We start from the raw sequence: 20,095 nt of genomic DNA on the forward strand, positions 1-20,095 counted from the left end.
CAGCCTTTACACGTTAGAATTGTCACCCAGCTAAAAGGGATTAGGATAAATGGCAAGTATCTGCCCCTTCCTGATGTCATTTCCTTGGTAGAGTTCTACTTAAACACGCCCCGGCGGACCCTTTTGTCTCTTTTCTGTGGTTTGTAAGGCATGCTTTATTCTGAATGTCTGCTCTTCTAGGAAGATTGGCCCCAAATGATGGTGCAAATTGTTTGCTGTTGCTCTTGGCACGCAGGATCCAGTTGGGTATGTTTGTTTGTAATGGCATGTTTGTTCCAAATGGTGTAAAATTCAATATGAACTTTGTTTTGTGTGAAACTGTTTGTTTCCAGTCTATTTCTCGTAGGACACACAGATACTGGGTCCATCCTCTGCATTGTAACTGTGGAAAAAAAACGCCAAGGCAAAACCCACATGGCTTTTTCATGGTGTTTTTTCTGTCCCATAGACTTCTATTGGAGAAAAACGCCAAGATTTCCTTGCAAAAAACGCCAGAGTGTCAACATGCTGCGATTTTGAAAAACTGTCACAGAGCCCAAAAAGCAGAAAAACGCAAAAGAGGACTGAAAAAACACCAAACAGAAAAACGCCAAGTGGATATGGCATTGTGCGATTTCCTATTGAAGAACAGCTAACATCTGGCCGCAGCGTTTTTTCACCAAAAAAACCCAAGTGGAAACCTAGCCTAAATCGGTCCCTTCTAAAGATGATGCACAAGAAAGCATGCAGTTTGCTGAAGACAAGCAGACTAAGGACATGAATTACTGGAACCATGTCCTGTGGTCCGATGAGACCAAGATAAACTTATTTGGTTCAGATGGTGTCAAGCATGTGTGGTGGCAACCAGGTGAGGACTACAAAGACAAGTGTGTCTTGCCTAAAGGCAAGCATGGTGGTGGGAGTGTCATGGTCTGGGCCTGCATGAGCACTGCCGGCACTGGGGAGCTACAGTTCATTGAGGGAACCATGAATGCCAACATGTACTGGGACATATTGAAGCAGAGCATGATCCCCTCTCTTCGGAGACTGGGGCGCAGGGCAGTATTCCGTAAATGATAACGACCCCAAACACACCTCCAAGACGACCACTGCCTTGCTAAATCAGCTGCGGGTAAAGGTGATGGACTGGCCAAGCATGTCTCCAGACCTAAACCCTATTGAGCATCTGTGAGGCATCCTCAAACGGAAGGAGGGGGAGTGCAAGGTCTCTAACATCCACCAGCTCGGTGATTATTATTATCTTTTATTGATATAGCGTCAGCAATCTACGCAGCTCTTAATAAAATACATATTCAAGGGGTCTGACAAGACGAGAATTGGCAGACCAAGACAAACCAATACATTAGGTGGAGAGCGCCATGCTGGCAAGCTTACAATCTTGAGGGAATGGGGTGACAAACATAAGGCACAGAGAAAGGGTCAGAGGTAGTGTGGGGGTTGTATCAATGACAATGAAGTTCTAGTAGCTAAGATGGTATGCTTCTCTGAAGAAGTGAGCTTTGAGATGTCGTCATGGAGGAGAGGAAGAGGACACCAGTGGCCACCTGTGAAGCTCTGGTGAACTCCATGCCTAAGAGGGTTAAGGCAGTGCTGGAAAATAATGATGGCCACACAAAATATTGACGATTTGGGCCCAATTTGGACATTTCCACCAAGGTTTAGACATAAATGTTTGTTGAGTTATATTGGAGGGGACAGCAAATTTACACTGTTATACAGGCTGTACCTTCACTACTTTTCATGCTAGCACAGTGTCATTTCCTCTGGATTGTCATATGAAAAGATAAAATATTTACGCAAATGTGAGGGGTGTACTCACTTTTGTGAGATATTATAAGTAGCTCCCCAACTTATTTGATCCAACTAGGAAAGAAGAGAGAGAGGGATAATTGATAGAAAATCACACCCTCATTATAAACTAGTGTTTATAAGCAAATATACACAAAGTAAAAAAATATATATACTATTTGTTGAGAACATTTATAAAAACATTGTGCATTCTGCGGCATATTCAGACCCCTTTATGCAAAAATACATATTGCAACACTGAACCATCTAAAAATTGTAATCAAATAATTTATGAACATGCAAATAAATAAATAAATACATTTAATATTTCAGTTAGAAACCAGTTATACTATTATACAAAAAAAGCACACCCAATTCTGAATTTAATCCCTAGTTTGGAGCTCAGATATCCATTTGGCCAAGGCAAATACCCTGGGTTGGCCACTTCTTACTGATTCAAATGAGACGTGGGGCCATTAAATCCATTGGTAACATTTCCAAGTTTTAAAACTAGAAATGTGCAGTTGTGCCTGTTCTAATTTAGACCATATAACATCCCAAAAGCTTGACATTTTGATTAAAAACAAAGTTTCTTTTCTGTACTTACAAGCAACCAACTGCAATAATGTGGATTTTTTTTTCATATTTTACCTACTTTTTGTTATTTTTTTCATACTAAATTCTAGTGTATATAAATGGCTTCAGAAAACCAGTTTTCTCCTGAAAACAGTATATTGCTTGTGTGGGTGCAATAAATAAGAGCCGGGAATTACAGTTAATAAAAGGCAAAAAAAAAATTGCCAGGAATAATGTTGCTAGTACAGCATTTAGACGTGTGAAATTCAGCAGAGTGAGTGGAAATCCAATTCTTTTTCTGGACCGCAATCATATTGTTGTAAAAAAAATAACGCAGGCAAGTTCCATAAGCTTTAAACAAATACTTCTGTATATTTCATAGAAACATAGAATTGAGGGCAGATAAGAACCATCCAGCCCATCTAGTCTGCTGGTTCTTCCTGATGACCTTAATCAGACTATGGTCTCAAGGCTCTACCACTGCTGGGAGGCTGTTCCATTTATGTACTACCCTCTCAGTGAAGTAAAACATGACATCTAAACCACGGATCCTCTAGTTTTAGATTACAACCTCTAACATTTCTCTTTCTTTGAAATAAACTTCCCTCAATGCATTGAAATGCATGTAACCCTCTCCAACATGTTTCCCCTTTATAGATGAGCATCATGTTGAGGCAGGTCTTCTGCTCTAAATGTTAATCCTGACCAGAACCAGCCTGACCGTCTACATTATTTGTATTTTTTGGACTAAAAAACTCAGAAAAATAGGACATACCCCCAAAGCATCTGTGCGTCACGTGGCGTTTCCAGCTTTCCCACACTTAGTCCCTAATTATCCCGCGGAGCAGCTGAAAAGTTTCAAGCAGGAAGCTGTTTACAGATAACACTCCGGTCTATTTGAGTTTGGAAGCTGAAGGTATCTTTTTCAATTAAGATCTGTCAGACTTCTGTAAACAGCAGAAATGAGATTGGCGTGTACTGCAAACCACAAGTCACATCGAGCTCCACATCTCTTGGGAAGCGTAAGGTAAGAGATCCGTCCCGCGTAGTCCACTATTCATGAGTTTAGAATTCTATCCAGTGTGAAATTTGAGTCTTTCTTGCTGGGCATTAAACCACAGACTTGGTCACAGACAGGTTTTGAGAATCTTTTTTTTTCTGGGCTGTTTTCCTCTCTTATTTCAATGTGCGTAAGGTCATCAAATATTTGGAGGCTGTATCTGCCTGTTGTACAGAGCTGCAGACTGTGTTGGTGCTTTTAAGTAGCCTACATTATTAAAAAAAAAATGTAGTTACATTTCAAGTATGGAAAATACAATTTACATATATATATATATATATATATATATATATATATAAATATAACACATTTTTTACAGGAACCTTAGAGCCTAAGAGGAGAGAAGCACATCTCTGACATTTACAGAGTTAAGATAACGTGTAGGTTCCCTACATCCCTTCAAGACTTTACTATGGAATGTATAAAACTCTGCATTTCAAAGGGTTAACTTTAAGAACATCACGTATAACTGCAATATATTGATAACCGTGAAGATCCCTATATCCTCTAACACTGCTATACTTCTATTCTATAATATAGAATAGAATAATATATAATATATAATATAATGTCGTAATGAGATGGCCTTATAAGCCCGAGGTAACCTGGTCCGTTGCCAAAAATTCGGCAAAAATCCCCTTAAAGGTATCTGGGATATTAACTGAAAGAAAACGTAGATAGTCAAGTTATACATCTGCATTAAAAGAGGACTTGAATATCACTTCAATACTTTGTCAGCGTATTGATTATTATTTAAAATAATTATGTATTAGTTTATTGTTATGTAAAGTTCATATTTACTTACTGGTGAGGCACGGTGTTCAAAAGAAATGCTGATTCCACAATAAAGCCCTCCAGATTTCATGTTCTTCATGGGCAAGGTTACGTGGGCACCCTACAGAGGGCAGAGACGCTCGTATTTCCAAAGCTCAAAGCGTTAGAGTTTTCCACAGTAAGAAAAGGTAGTGGTGGCAACACCCTACCGACGAAGAAGGTGGCATCGTGGAAATGTTTTTTCTTTCTAATACTGTCCTCCACCAGTAAGGTGAGTATGCACTGGATTTATAACCATATAGAGAAATTCTGTATCTCCTAATTCTTGTCTAGAAAAATAATATGTATATCATATACCACTTCTACGCTGCCTGTGTCCATGCATTGTTTGGGGGAGATGTTTCAAAACAGTGTCAGGTTAATAATGTAGCCATCATGTGTACTCCAAGCTGAAGCTAAACAGCACGGACAGACTGCTATTAACCCCCCCCCCCCGGACATTTCCAGCATTGGCTTGTGCCGGCCTAGGCTTTCCTCTTCTAATTGGGATACGGTTGGGGCATGTGTGTGTTTTTTGGTCAGATAACTCTGTTGTTCTGTTGGTACGTTGTGTTTAGGTGTAGAAACTCAGCTGGACACCTTATATGATCTGAGTAAACGGTCCACAATTCAAATGTGTCCTACTTTAGATCCAGTCTATGGCTGGTCCCAAGGCCACTTACTCACCCAACTCAGTCAAAGAGTGCTTTCCGCAACATCTGTTTCTGTGGTCGCATAACCTGTACGATCTCTCCCCTGAATGTTATGGAGCGTTATGTTGCTTTATGAAAGAGACTAATAATTATTTAATGATGTTCGACGTGTGCTCGTCCCTGCATACCGAGAACCATGTTATTGCACATAAAATGTTACCGCTTAAGGAGCACAAAAGGGGTTAAGGTTAAGGTGTGAAGACGGCCTTTCGGTTGGATTGTCGATGTTGCCAGTAATCACAGAACTGAGACATTAGAGGTCTGTTTCATGCCCTGGAACACAGGACTCGGCTCAATAGCCTTTTTTATGTCGCGGTAAATATAGAACATGGCCTGGTACATAGCGCATGGTCAAGTGCAAACAATAAATCTATGGCTACACACATTTGCCAAATAAAATAGAACTCCTCTACGTTAGGTTTTAAATATACCTTGCTGTAAGATGAGATCCGTATCAGGATCCGGCAGAGCTGGTATTATCTAATCAAAAGTTATCCCCCCCCCCGTCCTTACAAAGGCTGCCCGAACCAGCCAACCATAATTAGTAACTTAAAAAAAGGTAACAGATAAGTGAATGAGGTGATCATTAATACATACTTATTGCTTATCTGAATCTGTAAACATTAGATGTATTCCACTGTAAAATATGGGATCATATGACAGAACCCATGTGAGGTTCCTAATCCATGAAGTATACAGTAAGCCTGGATGAATCGTCCGGCTGTTATCTGCAGTAATACGGTACAATTCATTGTCCTACTTCTAAAAACGATATAAGTTCTTATTAGAAACATAGCATTTGATGACAGATAAGGACCATTCGGTCCGTCTACTGTGCCTAAATGAGTCGTTGGTCTCGTTTTAGATTCAGGATGGCTTTATGCCTATCCCATGAATGTTTAGATTCCCTCACCGTATTCGCTTCTCCCACTTCTGCTGTGAGGCTGTTCCGTTTATTTTCCACCCAAAATACCCAAGAACCTGTTAGTTAAGACAGATATACAGAAGCTTTCAGTATATATCCTGTAATGCCAGGGCACCTAAGCACAATATACATAAAAAAGTAACACTTTATTTGATTTTTGCATGCTTTTGGAAGAAAAAAAACCAACTTTATTACTTTCTCAAATACAGTTTTAAGCACACATACATTCAAATTCAAAGAGATACATTCACGCGTCGTTATGCATGCTTGTGAAATTTCCTGCCTGGACGCCATTAGATTAAGTCTTCTCTTATTTGAAAAATATTTTGGGAATCTCGTCTGAAATCTTTGTCTGATGTCTCTCCAGTTCTTACAGTCAGAAGCCGCTTGTTTGCTTTGACCCTTGTGTTGCACTTGGACTGCACCCTAAACAGAGTACCTAGTAGAAATTCCAAAGAACTATTTCCGATCCTTTGACTCTCTCTCTTTGACATTTTCAAATGAAGAGTAAAGGGGGGGTAAAAGGAAAACAAGTCAGCCAGTTGAAGCCTCGGAGGCCAGATTTCAATTGAATAATCAAGTCAAATTTTATCCTAAGTTAAAACATCTGGGCAGACACCAAAACATCCTGGAATTCTGGCTCCGAGAGTATTCATTCATTCATTTATCTGGGTGTTTTTTTTGGTTTTGTCTACCTTCCGTCTTTGGAGCTGCAAAGATAACAGGTGATCAGAATCCTACTTATTTACCAAAACTTATAGAAAAAGCAGAAACTGGAAAATGATTAACAGGTAAAGGCGACCGTTTATCACCCAAAAAAACTAAATAAAGAATGAATTATACATAAAGGATAAAACAATCTATATGAGGCAATATACATTTCATTTTAAATGTGAGTATATAAAACCTAAATCAATCATGTCTTACATAGATGTACATCAAAGACATAAGCAGGTCCCTGTGGATTATTCACTAAAGGCAGCGTTGCCAAACGAGTTTGCAGGAGAGTCTGCTTTCAACTCCCACACTCCACTATTCATTATGAAGGGCTAACGCTGGCAAGATATTCCAGCAGGAAGGCTGAACTGGCCCTGCATAATGCACAATTTAATGGGTAAGGAGACATTGGAGAAATTGTACTTGTTTAATTCTCCATTATACAGGGCCAGTCATGCTCTTTCTGTAGCACAAACTTCAGAACCACAACTTTCGTGTAAACTCACCTGTCAACTCTCCATTTAGTGAACATACTTCATTAAGTGTCAAAGAAAACATAAAAAAACCCACCATGTAAAACAAGAAACCAGGACCTGAGGTACAACTCAATGCCTTGACTAGAGCACCTTTATCAAGCGAGTATCCCAAAATAGTATTTAACACAATCCTCAACGATGCGCATAACTGTTTGCAAGTAACTTTTTTGATTCCTTAGTAGAGTTGGAGTATGTTACCTATCTCCAAAAATGGGCAGGAAATAGTAGTTTCCACCCTAGGAAAACATTGATACTGCTTGTAAACATTTCAGTGTGACCTTGGTGCTTATTTCTGGCCACTTTTTATATATATTAAAATTTTTATATTTTTTATATGTACAGAGAAACTTTCATCAATTTTTGCTTAACTATAAGTTTACCGAAGCTGATGTGTGTGCAGAAAAAACCTGAGTAACAATTCTCCGATAAGACTTTGCATTAGAAAGAACCATCTCGACAAAATGATAGTGACTTAGCTATTACTACAAAGATATGCATGGCGGACCATTACCATTTACATCAGACATCCATGCTAACACACAAACACTTACACATACACATCTATGCTAACACACAAACACATACATGCCCATGCTAACACACAAACACTTACGCATACACATCAATGCTCGCACACACAAACTATCCACTCCTAAGTGGAAGTAGAATGTTTCGTTTGGTATCCCAAAACAGCCCAGCTACCTCAAATGCAATGTCTGACAATCTCTAAGGCCTCATTTGGTTTCCTCTAAGAATAAACATTGTGAGTGTTATATGAAAGAATTTGCTCTTAACACTTTATTTTACAAATAACTATATATATATCATTTTTATGAGTCGATCGTGATGTGTCCAGGAAATACACACATCTAATGAATGCTGACAATCTGCTGGAAATGTCTTGATTCCGCTTTGTGTTTATACATTCTTTCATTCAGGAGTCAATGACTTGCTGGCCCTCATTATGAAGCAAGATCTGGTTTTCTCCGTCACTCTGGTCTTCCTGACATTGTTGGCATCTGGATATTCTCAACATATAACGGAGGAGGCTTGTTCTGTGCAGATACTTGTGCCTGGTCTGAAAGGTAAAGCTGTAGTTTGCCTGTAATCTTTTCCACCAATGTATCTTCCACTGTTAGTGTGATACCTGGGCTTAACACCCCATACATGTTGATTGTGCTGTTGGATTAAAAATGGTCATTTTAATTAATGCCTTTTATCTGTGAATGCAAGAAGTCTTACAATATACCCTGTAATCGAATCTACAAAAATATGCCGTGTCAGATAAAAGTCTTGGGTGTCAACTTCTGATGTACATATAAAAATGGTCTATTTCCCACTAATAATTGCTCTTCTTACCCAGAGACATGTGTGCTTTACTCTACGCTTCTAAGAAGAGCTACTTGACATGAATAATAACTGTCAAAAAGGTTACTTTTAAGATTGTTTGAATTGTCATATATATATAGTCAGCATGCATTACACTTCTAATGTTAGAACTAATGTTAATGCTGACCACCACACACCTGATGAGTTGACACTGGCTAATCTTATCTAACGTGAGTGTGAATTTCAAGGGTTCCATACGAGTTGAATGTCGAATCGCATGTCCTCGTCTTAAACTTGCAAAACCAAAAAATAACCATATAAGTACAATTTAACATATGACAAAAAAAGAGAAATAAGGCTATTTATATTCCTTCTGCTACTGTCAAGATGTTTGGCTCAAACCAGAAATGTTTCATTCATGCCACATAACACCTGCACACAAATAAGGAAAAACTTAAAGCTTATTGTAGATCGACCAGAGCTGAGTTACACGGTAGACTCATAACCTGTAGCAATATTGCTCTTTTAGGTGATGATGGTGAGAAAGGAGAAAAGGGTGCCCCGGGAAGACCAGGAAGAGTTGGCCCACCTGGTGAAAAAGGTAAGTGCTGTAAATATCACTATAGATTTTTATAATTGGCGTGATTTGAAACCCCTTGAGCTGTTCAATTTCCCTAACTATAAAATTCAAAACATTTTTGGTAGAATGAACGTGTCCATTTTATACTAAAAATAAATTTTATACATTTAAACATGCTACGCTTTTTCCCCAATTAATAAATACAAGGCAACATCCACAATACAACTTGGTATTGAGTAATTTTATATTTTATTCGTTAAATATGTTACTCTGAGGGTGCAGTAATAGTAGCTGGGTTTCCCCTCCAAGCCACACTTTATTTTCAGGCTTTGTCCATGATATTACTCTAACCTCACAGTTGTCTAGGGAAAGGAGTCACTTTGAAAGGCCTGGAAATTATTATTTTTGGAAAATCCATATCTGGGAACCAGAAGGTGAGGAGTTTTAACCAAAAAATAAGGATAGAAGCTGTAAAACCCTGGATCCCTGGTCCACATCAGTTTGCTTACCAAGAGCACCCCTGTTGTTTTTATTTTGATTACTATTAGAACTCCTTTTTGTATTAGTAAGGTTAATTAACAATTTCAATTGGACCTTAATTATGACCAATCCTGTCTGATATAAGAGCCAATTAAGGCCAATTAAGCTATGCTTTCCCTTCTGACACTATAAGGATTAACAATTAAAATTCTATGAATTAGAATGAGCTTGAAATAAATGATGCCCACAAGGTTTAGCGCAAGTTCCCATAATTACAGATAACACTGAATCAAAATTCATGTTCACCTATAATGTGCACCAAGGTTCGAGCCTGTACCGTATGTTTAGATTAATGCAAGACAGAAACTTTACTGCTTCACCTATGACGCACGTGTCTCTGTAATTGTAGAAACGCAGAAGTATTTTATGAACTGAACTGATTCCATGCAATGAATATTTTTTTCCGACATCTATAAACAGCGACATTTCATACATCAAATTAACAAGAAAAGTCATTCTTGCACCTGGCCAGCCATTATATCTTTATAGTCTGTCAGTATGACATATGCGACAATGTGTGTGGAAACTTTATTTGAAAAAAAAAAAAAAATGAAAATTACCTACAATTTATTGTGAATCTTGGTAAGCACAGGGAGACATAAATACACAGACAACTAGCATCACATAGTGTAGAAAATATATAATAAGTAAGTGATGCAGGTGATTTGCACAAAAAAGTGCAGCAAACACAATAGTGATCTTTGAAAATGAGCAAAATAAGTGAATAAAACATGTGTTGCGCAGAAAAAAAAGTAAATTAGTGTATTTAACTTGTGTGATTATTCCAAAGCTAACAAAGTGATATATATATATATATATATATATATATATATATATATATACTGTTAGTCTGTGTGTTTGTGTGTGTGTATACTGTATATGTATAGTATGTATAGTGTATATGTATAGTCAGTGTGTATTTTAATATATGTTTTTGGATAGTGTGTGCATTCGTATAAGTGTGTGGTGTAAGCGAGTGTGAGCGTATGGTGTTGTGTATTTTACCATATGACATTAGCATCTGTATGTCATCATATAGACTTAGCATGCACGTACGTGAGTGTATGGTGTTAGTGTGTCTACAAGGTGATGGATGGAACATGGGCAGAGCAATATATGGGTCAGTGGGATGAATATGGAGGACCAGGCTATAAGCCTGTACTGGGCCCCAAGATTTCTGATGGCGATCCTGGCCGTGAGACATTAGCTCCCAACAAAGGTGTTCTGGATTGGACACCTGAAGTCTTGAGGGTTATGGAAACAGGAACATGGAAGCAAACGTGGTTTGGTTACATATTCTTGAAAAAACTGCCAAGATTACCCTACCTAAAAATATAAGCTGTGCAAAATCAGTGATAATTGGTGTTACGGAGCTGGATAGTCCGACCAACTACCTCCGCTGACTTGTGCTCCCTTGGCCTGGAACAACACACTCTTTCCCTGGTTTCCCAGTCACTAGCCAAGACACAGTGTAGGGTATAACCAAACGAATACTGCTTTATTTTTCACGCACATGGCTGGATATAGCCAGCAAAGCATACATTAACATAAATCAAGATATTTGGATACAAACCGCCCCCTTAATCTGCCTCCCAGAGACAACAGGGTCAGTAAAGGGATTAACAATACAATGAGGTCCTCGCCTCCACTATCTATGACTGGCCGGAATCAGTTCCAAGGTTTGGCCGGGGTAAATGTCTGTAGTGATGGAACTAGGGGGGGCGGGGACTGACTTATACAACATAGTAGTGCGCCATGGGGTGGGTGTGCTAGAGATAACCCCCTCAGCAAGTGATGAGATGATATACTTCTGGGGGTAGACATAGAAATCTTTACAAAGCCAGGGCTCATAGTCAATGGGGAGGAGGCTGGCTGTCAGGCCTCTCCAGTGGCCCCAGTGATGGAGGGTTCTGTCACATTTGGATAAACTAAGAATGTAGTGGTTTTGATATAGTAAGTCAATGTGTCCTGTTATTCAGAGTAGCTGCACCTTGATGAGCTACGTAGAGTGATGTGAGAAACTACCATTTCCAGCAATATGTATTGCCCAAATCTTATGTTGTATATTGTGTATTATAAATTGATTTTTTTAACAGGAGAAATGGGTGATAAAGGAATGAAGGGAAGCATGGGCCGCCATGGGAAAATTGGCCCTATTGGCTCCAAAGGTATGTCCAGATGAATCAGGAGTGAGAATTCTTATTTATTGATATATATAGCGCTATTATTTTCCTGTTTAATCGGTAAAGAGAATGTAAAAATTAGGGTATCATATAACAATTTGGATTTCCAGAAACAAACCATAAGAAGGGCCCTGTTCAAACGAGGTAACATCTAGAAGGTGGTGGGAATATATTAAACAAGAGGTGAAAGTACAAATGTTTGCGTTGGACCAGCCACACAACTGTATCTCAGTGTCAACATTGTTTAAATAAATATGTACAGAGTGACTGAAGAGTAAAATGGTATGGTGGGAGGCATTTCACAGCAGGACTGAAGCTAGGAAAGATTAAGGCAGTGGTAAGTGGGAGGAGGGGAGTTAACTTGTATGTGAGCATGAGAGTTGTAGACTAGAGCTTGGAGGGAAACTTGGAGTGTTGGATGGGAGATAAGAAGTTATGTTTTAGAGAGATTGAGCTTTAGGGATCATGCAGACTTCCAATTTGAATAAAGGCAAGGCAGTAAGCAGCACATTCAAAGACAGAAGGAGATAGATCAGGGGAAGAATGGTAGAGCTGAGTGTTATCAGTGTACAGGTGGTACTGTAAGCCAAGGAATGAAATATGCCAAGTGATAGGTGTAAGGTGAAAAGAGAAGGGGTCCTAGAACTGACCCTATGGGTATACCAACTTTGAAGGGAAGTAGAAAAGGTGAGTTAATGGAAAAAGTGACACTGAAAGTGTGACCATAGAGGTAGGATGTGAACCGTATCGTGGAGATCAAGATTGTGAAGGCTTCAAAGAAGAAGTGGATGGTCCACAGCGTCAAAGGTGGCAGAAAGGTAGAGAAGGATTAGCAAAGTAGTGTGTAGTAGTGAACTTTGTATTTAGCAATGAGTAAATTGCTGCTCATTTTAGTAAACTCAGTCTAAGTAGAATGTTGAATATAGATTGAACATCAGGTAGGGAGTTTAATTCAAGGTAGTTAGGGGGGATACGGACAGGTTGTTCAAGAAGCTTAGAGGTGAAAGGAAAGAAGGAGAGTACTGACAGAGTCTGCAAGATCAGAGGCAGTAAGATTAGAGTGGGTGGTGACATTTGTGGATATAAGATATGGGTGAGATGTTTAGGGTTGTAAGAAGATGAGAGCATGATTGCTTGGCAAAGGATGGGGCTGAGTAATAGAAGCATTCAATTAGTTTATAGTGCACAAAGTCTGATGCAGATCATCTAACTACTTTCAGCAGTTCATGAGCAATGTTGAGGATGCTATTGTGTGGCCCTTTGAGCGTGAGAGCTTATGCAAAGATGGAGACATAGTTATGTTCAGACAGGAGATGTTCCAGAGGTAGAGAGGAAATGTTGTAGTAGGTCGAGAATTGCTGGAGATTGAAGGTCTAGTATGGTTGGATGAAGTTTGGGGAATGGGAAGAAGAATTACCACTATGACACCAGGTTCAATGCATCTCTGGCACCTGTCTAGAACCAGCCTTCATACTAATTGAGCAGCTATTTAGGAATATTCCTAAAATACAGAACATTTTAAGCAGACTTTTCCACAAAAAAACAAGCATCGTATTTCAGCAAAAGTATATATACTCTAAGCATTATGGATAACCCACCAACCAGGAGCTTTAAAATGTTGGTTTTTTGAGAAAATAGCCACAAGGAAAAAAATAATAATGAAAAGTACTAAATTGAAAGCTATTAACAATATTGTTTCTTTTTCAGGTGAAAAGGGAGATGTTGGTGAAATGGGTCCACCTGGGCCAAATGGAGATCCAGGTATATATTATTGCTAAACCTAGTGAATTAAAGACAAACATAAAACTTTTTTTTTCTCAAACTGTATCAAAGCACGAATTATTATATGATGTTTGCATAATCAAAGATAATACAGATATAATTAAATAAATGTTGTATTGAGTAGCAATGCCTTTCACACTATTCCTATAAGCATTATTATTTTTCTAAAGACCTGTGGGTCATCATTGCAGAAAGTTGCAATATTTTAGTTACATTTCAAACTCCACACTTTCCCTGGAGACCTTAACTGAGGGTCTGAGGGTCAGACTTTCTGTTGTTTACAACAAGTCAATATGATAAGAACTTAGTGTTCTTGTCTACTGGATTAAGGTACAAACATTGTATTATGTCAAAAGTCATTGTTGAAACAAAAAACAAGATATTTTCAATGTTTCTTAGTGATACTAGTATTAAAAAAACAAACTCTAGTGCTTTTTTTTAAAAAAACAAAAAAATAAACACTTTTCAGTGCCAACTATATATGTGATATATGGTTTGCCAAGTTATACATAGATGCAAACTGTTTCATATGATAAATCTAACTGTATCAAAACTATGAAGGTTGGCCCAGCTTACCATGGGAACAAAAATATGTTCCAACCCTCGGCACTCGAAGGGTAAGAGAATTCCAACATTTTCTACAATATATAATCAGAAATAAAGCTTTAGTACCCACAAGTTGTGACGTATCTCAGCCCCTTGCATCCAGTGCACTGCACTCTACGGGCACACTGCAGCTAGGCACGGCCCTCCTTAGTGTATATGAGGCACTTCCAAAGACTATCCCCAATGAGCCCATGGAGCGGTGACATGCTCAGGGAGCCAGGTTGCCCAATATGGTGATTTACCCCAGTTATGCAGGAGAGGGGCTGCTGGTCACCTGGAGCTGCCACCCTAGGTCTACTGCCAGTAGGCTTAAGCCAGGGCATGCAGGCTATATTCTCGTTGCTGCTCATCACAGTTTATATGTTTGATACATGCACAATGGAACTTGTCTTGATAGATTTTATCAATTTAAAGGGATAATTCAAATTAAAATCACTAGGTGGTGATATAACAGCATCAGATTTTCACATATGCTATTATGAAACAACACAAATACATTCCATAAACCTGTTATGAAATTATAGAACTGTGTTGCATTGGCAAATGCAATTTGGTAGCTGTTTAATTCAATCCCTAGTAACCCAACCCTCCCAAACAATTGTCACAACTGGAACGGGTCATAATTATTTGGCCGTTGATTCTTCAGGCATCCCCTGTGAGTGTGGACATCTTAGAAAAGCTGTTGGCGAGATGGATATCCAAGTGGCCCAACTGACAACAGAACTGAAATTTATAAAAAATGGTATGTATTTTCTGCTTAGTTTCTAGTTTCTACATTTATAATGTAGCCCATAATCTTGCTTATTGGTTGTATAGACATCTTTTGTGCACTGCAGAAGTAAAAGAAAGGATCAAAAGTATGTGGACACCCCTCCTAACTAATGAGTTTAGGTATTTCAGCCACCACCATTACAAACAGATTTTAAAATCAAGCACATAGGCAGCCATCTTCATAGACAGCCACTGGCAGTAACAGAAAAGATCAGTGACTTTAAATGTGGCACTGTTATAAGATGCCACATACTCCCAGAGTATCCCATTTGGAGCTTCATGAACTGGGATTCCATGGTCAAGCAGCTGCACACAAACCCAAGCACTGGCTGTAATGGTGTAAAGCAGACCGCCACTGGACTCTGGAGTAATGAATAATGATTCACTACCCGGAAGTCTGATGGATAAATCTGGGTTTGGTAGACGCCAAGAGAATGCAACCCGCCAGAATGTATAGTGCCTGCCATAAACATTGGTGAAGTAGGAATAATGGTCTGGGGACGCTTTTTCAGAGTTTGAGCTAGATCCCTTAGTTCCGGTGAAGGGTAATGTTAATGCTACAGCATACAAAGAGATTTTAGACAATTGTATGCTTCCAACTTTGTAGCACCAGTTAGGGGAAGGCCCTTTTCTATTCCATCATAACTGTGTCCATGAGCACAAACAACGTCCATAAAGACATGGTTTGACAAGCTTGGTGTAGAATTGCAGTTGCCTGCACAGAGCCACAACCTCATCAAACACCTTTGGGATGAAATGAAACTCTGATTGTGATCCAGGCCTTCTCATTCTCACATATACTCTTTTGAATGAATGGGCAAAAATTCCACTCAAAAATCTTGTGGAAAGTCTTCCCAGAATATATTAATGCCGGCGGTTTTGGAATGGGATGGCCAAAAGTTTATATTGGTGTGATGGTCAGATGTCCACATACTTTTGGTTATATAATGTGTATATATGTGTATATATTATATGTATATACAGTATGTTTTGTTATTCTTGATTATACATAAAATCTTTTTTTAGTTATTATTTTCTGGCCAATGTCTTTAGTAAACAAAACCATCACAAACACAAAATAAACCTAATTTTTTTTTTGCAATATTTGGCATTTCTCGTCTTCTCCTCTGCTATTAAACTGTTGTAATGTGCAAAAAAGGCTTGTTATGGAAATACGAGTGCTCACTTTTCAGCACTGCCCTCCCCCGCAGTTGTTGCCGGAGTGCGTGAGACAGATAATAAGATCTACCTACTTGTGAAGGAAGAAAAGAAGTACATTGATGCCCAAGCTTACTGCCAAGGCAGAGGCGGGACACTCAGCATGCCAAAAGACGAGTCTACCAACAGCCTGATTGCCTCATACATTAACCAAGCTGGCCTCAACAGAGTCTTCATTGGGATCAATGACTTGGAAAAGGAAGGCCATTTTGTATATTCTGACCGATCCCCGTTGCAGACCTTCAACAAATGGCGCCAGGGAGAACCTAACAATGCATACGATGAAGAGGACTGTGCTGAAATGGTTTCCTCTGGAGGATGGAACGATGTTCCTTGCCTCATTACAATGTATTTTATTTGTGAGTTTGATAAAGAAAGCTTGTAATTTTGCTTCTTTTAAAGCAATCCTGTATTCCAAAAACACTTTATGTTGACCAGTATAGCAGAAAAATGTCTATGCACTGAGTTGATATTTTAAAACATTTTTTTAATTATTATTATTTTCTAAAACCAACGTGCCTTTTAACTCGTATGTTAATCTGAAATACCTCCCCTTCACTGGTTATAAAGGATTCGAAGACATTAGGGAACAGCCAATCAAAGGAAAGATGTTGTTGCCAAGACTAATCTTAGGTATGAATGTTTTCTTGTTTTTGCACATTTTAAAGGAACAGCCGCATCATTTAAAAAAAAAAAAAAACATTAATGGCCACATAAACTATGCCTCATTCAATTTAATGGCATGTTAGCATGCCGTCATACCTGGGAACACTCAGGGGTTTTGCCCCAATCTTAGGATCTCAGGGGGGAGGGGCAGATTCTCAGGGAGCTGACGTCTTCCCATTCCAATTGGTGCTTTTGCTGCCAGTGTTAAAGTTGATATCCCTTCTTGAATGCAGGTGACTCAATTAAATGTATAAAAGTTTCCATTAGAAATTGCATTAGAGTCATTTGCTTAACATATTTGGTGAGTAACTACACAGAAGCTTCACAATATACTTTTAAAGGGTTAATATTTCAAGAGTCTCTGGGTCAGCTCATTAGGAAAGTTCCCAGGTATGATTACCAGGCAATGTACCCCGATGTGCCATGGTCAGTGATTCGGCCATGACTGCTTCTATAATTTAAGGTTATTTTCTGTTAAATTATATACAATCCACAGTAATGCAGGTACTTATTGAGCTCTAAGACAGAGAAGAAGAAGTATATTACTACACATAAATTATTGCGCGATAAACAATTTAACATGTTGGAGCGATGCAAGTTATTGTGGGGTTAAAAGGACAATGTATCTTGTATATGGACATTCAGCAATATAGCAGAACAAACAAAGAAACAATACAATAGTGTAATATTATCACAGCTAAATATTATTGGTTGTGCTTAATCTATGCACGCACATACTCCTCAAAGATGTTTTGCCCATTAAAGCTTCGACCAGGCGATATCTATCTAGTGTTGTAATCTTTCTGATATTGACAAGACAGAAAGGAAGTTTCTGTTCATGAAGCTATGTGTCTGGAGAGACCCTCTTGAGAACTTGTTTATTTTTTTAAAGGACGCCATCTTGTGAGAGGCAAAATCTCTTGCAGCGGCGCTTGTGACCGCTCTCGACAGCGAGGCATTCAGCGACACCTCCTAAGGTCTTTTAAATCAAGCGTCCACCATCATACAGTAATGCAATGGCATGCCAGGCACGTCATTGGTCGTTAACTGACTGTTTTTGCATGACATGCCTGGTGGTAAAGGGGTTCAAGTGTTTTCTGTAAATTATAAGCCATCTATGAATATACAAAGCTTTCTTTTCAAGGTTACAAACCCCTCTCTTATCTCACAAGCAAACAAAAGTGGTATGTAGATTTATTTCTGTCCAGTTACGAGTTTCAAGTCATGTTTGTTTTTGATGTAACTGTATGTCTGATTATTTGTTTTTCATATTCGTCCTTTTTATTTAGTTCTACTGTGTTGGTGTAAATGTCTGTGTTGGAACTTGATATGTGCATTAAACATCTGTGAGAAAAGAAACTCAGCCTTCTCATTGGGACTAAGGGCGGCATACATAGTTTGTTGATGAAGGAAATGTTGACAATGCGTGTGTCCTTCATTAACATTTTTATCTCATAATAGGATTGCAGATCGTTTGGAATTCTTATATGACTCTGAGTGATGAGTACAGAATGCTGATAGCACTAATTGGCAAATCCGTGCGTTCTTATCCAGATAAACAATACATAAACAAGAACATAAACAAGACCTCATAGTGCTCAATAGGTTAAAAACCAATTATCTTTGTTTCTTTATTAAGCACTGGTAAATTTCTAACATTAAATTAGGTTTCAAGACTAAAACGGGATTCATCTATGGAGAAATATATACTTTTATAAACCTGTATAGGATCACTTAAATATTTATATGCATTTCATGTCCGCGCACTAAGTGCCAGTTTGATTCTCTTGATTCCAGATATGCCTTCATTTATATGCCATTTCCCAATTCACGCGTTCTTCCTTCTCGTTCTGTGCCTCATGTAGACGTTCTACTGGAGGGCGTTGAGCCCATGCAAGTGGGGGCTACCTGGCTGTCTGAGGCGGAGAGAGTGTACCAAAGGAGGGAGGGCCTATGTCTATACTATGTGGCCAGAGTGAGCATTTGCTACATTCCTTCCTAACTTGCCAGGGATAAACTCTAGGCGGGCTCTGATTATGGTTGTTCTCTCTTGGGTGGCCGCCAAAGTGGTCATAGACTCAGGTGCTTCTAATGCCTTTATTGACACCTCCTTTGTGACCAACCAGGAAATGCCCTTGGCCGTCCAGGCCATTGATGGTAGATCTCTGCTGCCTTTGCTCATTACTAAGGAGACAGTTCCTCTCTCCATGTCCATCGGAGCTCTCCATCAGGAGAAGATTCAGTTCCAGATGATCTCATCTCTTCACCTACCTGTGGTATTTATCCTATAAAAACATAATCCTACCTGTGACTGGTGGCAATCTGAGGTGCTAAACTGGTCACCTGCTTGCCAAAAGGACTATGCTGACGTCTTTGACAAAGTTTGACAAAGTCTTTGACAAAGTACCTCCGCATAGGCCCTATGATTGTGCCATAGAGCATTTGACCAACTGGAAATCTGATATAGTGAATTAACACTAGAACAATTAATTACAGGCAGATTTCTTTCAAAGTTATCTCTGATGTGTACATGAGTACATTCCTTAATGGACTTGTCAAAAGAAATGTATGGTAACATGAAATGTGTGGATTTGTGATAAAGGTGCATACTTTCACCCTCAGCTGTATTCTGAGCAAAGCTGAGAACATCTATAGCTTTTTTAAGTTCTTCAAGATTACCTACACAGTATAGAAGAAATATAAAACCTTGGTAGTTGAATGGGTTGTACTGAAGCGCTCAGTGACTTTAAACTTGGCACTGTCATAAGATGTCACCTTTTGTGAAATTTCTGCCCTGCTAGATCTGCCCTGGTCTACTGTAATTAGTGTCAAATGTAAGTGTATCTGAGTAACAGCTCAGCCACAAAGATGTGCAAATTTATAATGTATCTCACTTAGAAGGAACTCCAAATTTGAGAAAATCAACTAGAATGAACCATTCCATTTGATGACACCCATTGTTGGTGTATTATTGCAAAGTTAACTATTTAAGCTATTGCAGAAATTAATAAAAAAAAATCTGAGCTACTTACTATGTTTTAGGATAGTAAGTAGAGTGCTGTATCTTTAACAAAAAGAGCAAGAAAAATCAATTTACAAAGTAATTGATTTACTGGCTGGTTATGAAATACACTTAACTTGTTTTTATTTAACCATACTGATAAAATCCATGCCAAAACCCCGGACTTTCACTGAAGAGAGAACGCTACATAACTAACAACTTATGAGCCTGGACGCAGATACACTTTATGGAAAGAAGGCCATAAAAATCAACATAAGAGATTGAAGGTCA

General features: G+C 38.7%; 1 protein-coding gene across 2 annotated transcripts; it reads left to right on the forward strand.

Moving 5' to 3' along the window:
* Positions 1-3,235: 3,235 nt before the first annotated feature.
* On the forward strand, positions 3,236-18,162 carry COLEC11 (collectin subfamily member 11). Of its 2 annotated transcripts, none has more exons than XM_053459878.1 (8): positions 3,236-3,391; positions 8,067-8,213; positions 8,987-9,058; positions 11,674-11,745; positions 13,468-13,521; positions 14,795-14,890; positions 16,113-17,594; positions 17,625-18,162. In XM_053459878.1, exons 2-7 carry the CDS (start codon positions 8,093-8,095, stop codon positions 16,520-16,522), a joined length of 825 nt encoding a protein of 274 aa, XP_053315853.1. In that variant the 5' UTR covers positions 3,236-3,391; positions 8,067-8,092; the 3' UTR covers positions 16,523-17,594; positions 17,625-18,162. The 2 variants fall into 2 exon arrangements, with proteins under 2 accessions (XP_053315853.1, XP_053315854.1); XM_053459879.1 differs by having other exon boundaries at positions 3,243-3,391; positions 16,131-17,594.
* The last annotated feature ends 1,933 nt before the right edge of the window (positions 18,163-20,095 follow it).

This window comes from Spea bombifrons, chromosome 3 (assembly GCF_027358695.1).
Source record: "Spea bombifrons isolate aSpeBom1 chromosome 3, aSpeBom1.2.pri, whole genome shotgun sequence".
Classification (NCBI taxonomy): Eukaryota; Metazoa; Chordata; class Amphibia; order Anura; family Pelobatidae; genus Spea; species Spea bombifrons.

Bases quoted from the DNA above. Each gene is read 5' to 3' on its own strand.
- COLEC11 (XM_053459878.1), top strand. From the start codon at position 8,093: ATGAAGCAAGATCTGGTTTTCTCCGTCACTCTGGTCTTCCTGACATTG. The intron at 8,214-8,986 runs GTAAAGCTGTAG...TTGCTCTTTTAG, and splicing joins ACTTGTGCCTGGTCTGAAAG to GTGATGATGGTGAGAAAGGA. The intron at 14,891-16,112 runs GTATGTATTTTC...CTCACTTTTCAG, and splicing joins ACTGAAATTTATAAAAAATG to CACTGCCCTCCCCCGCAGTT.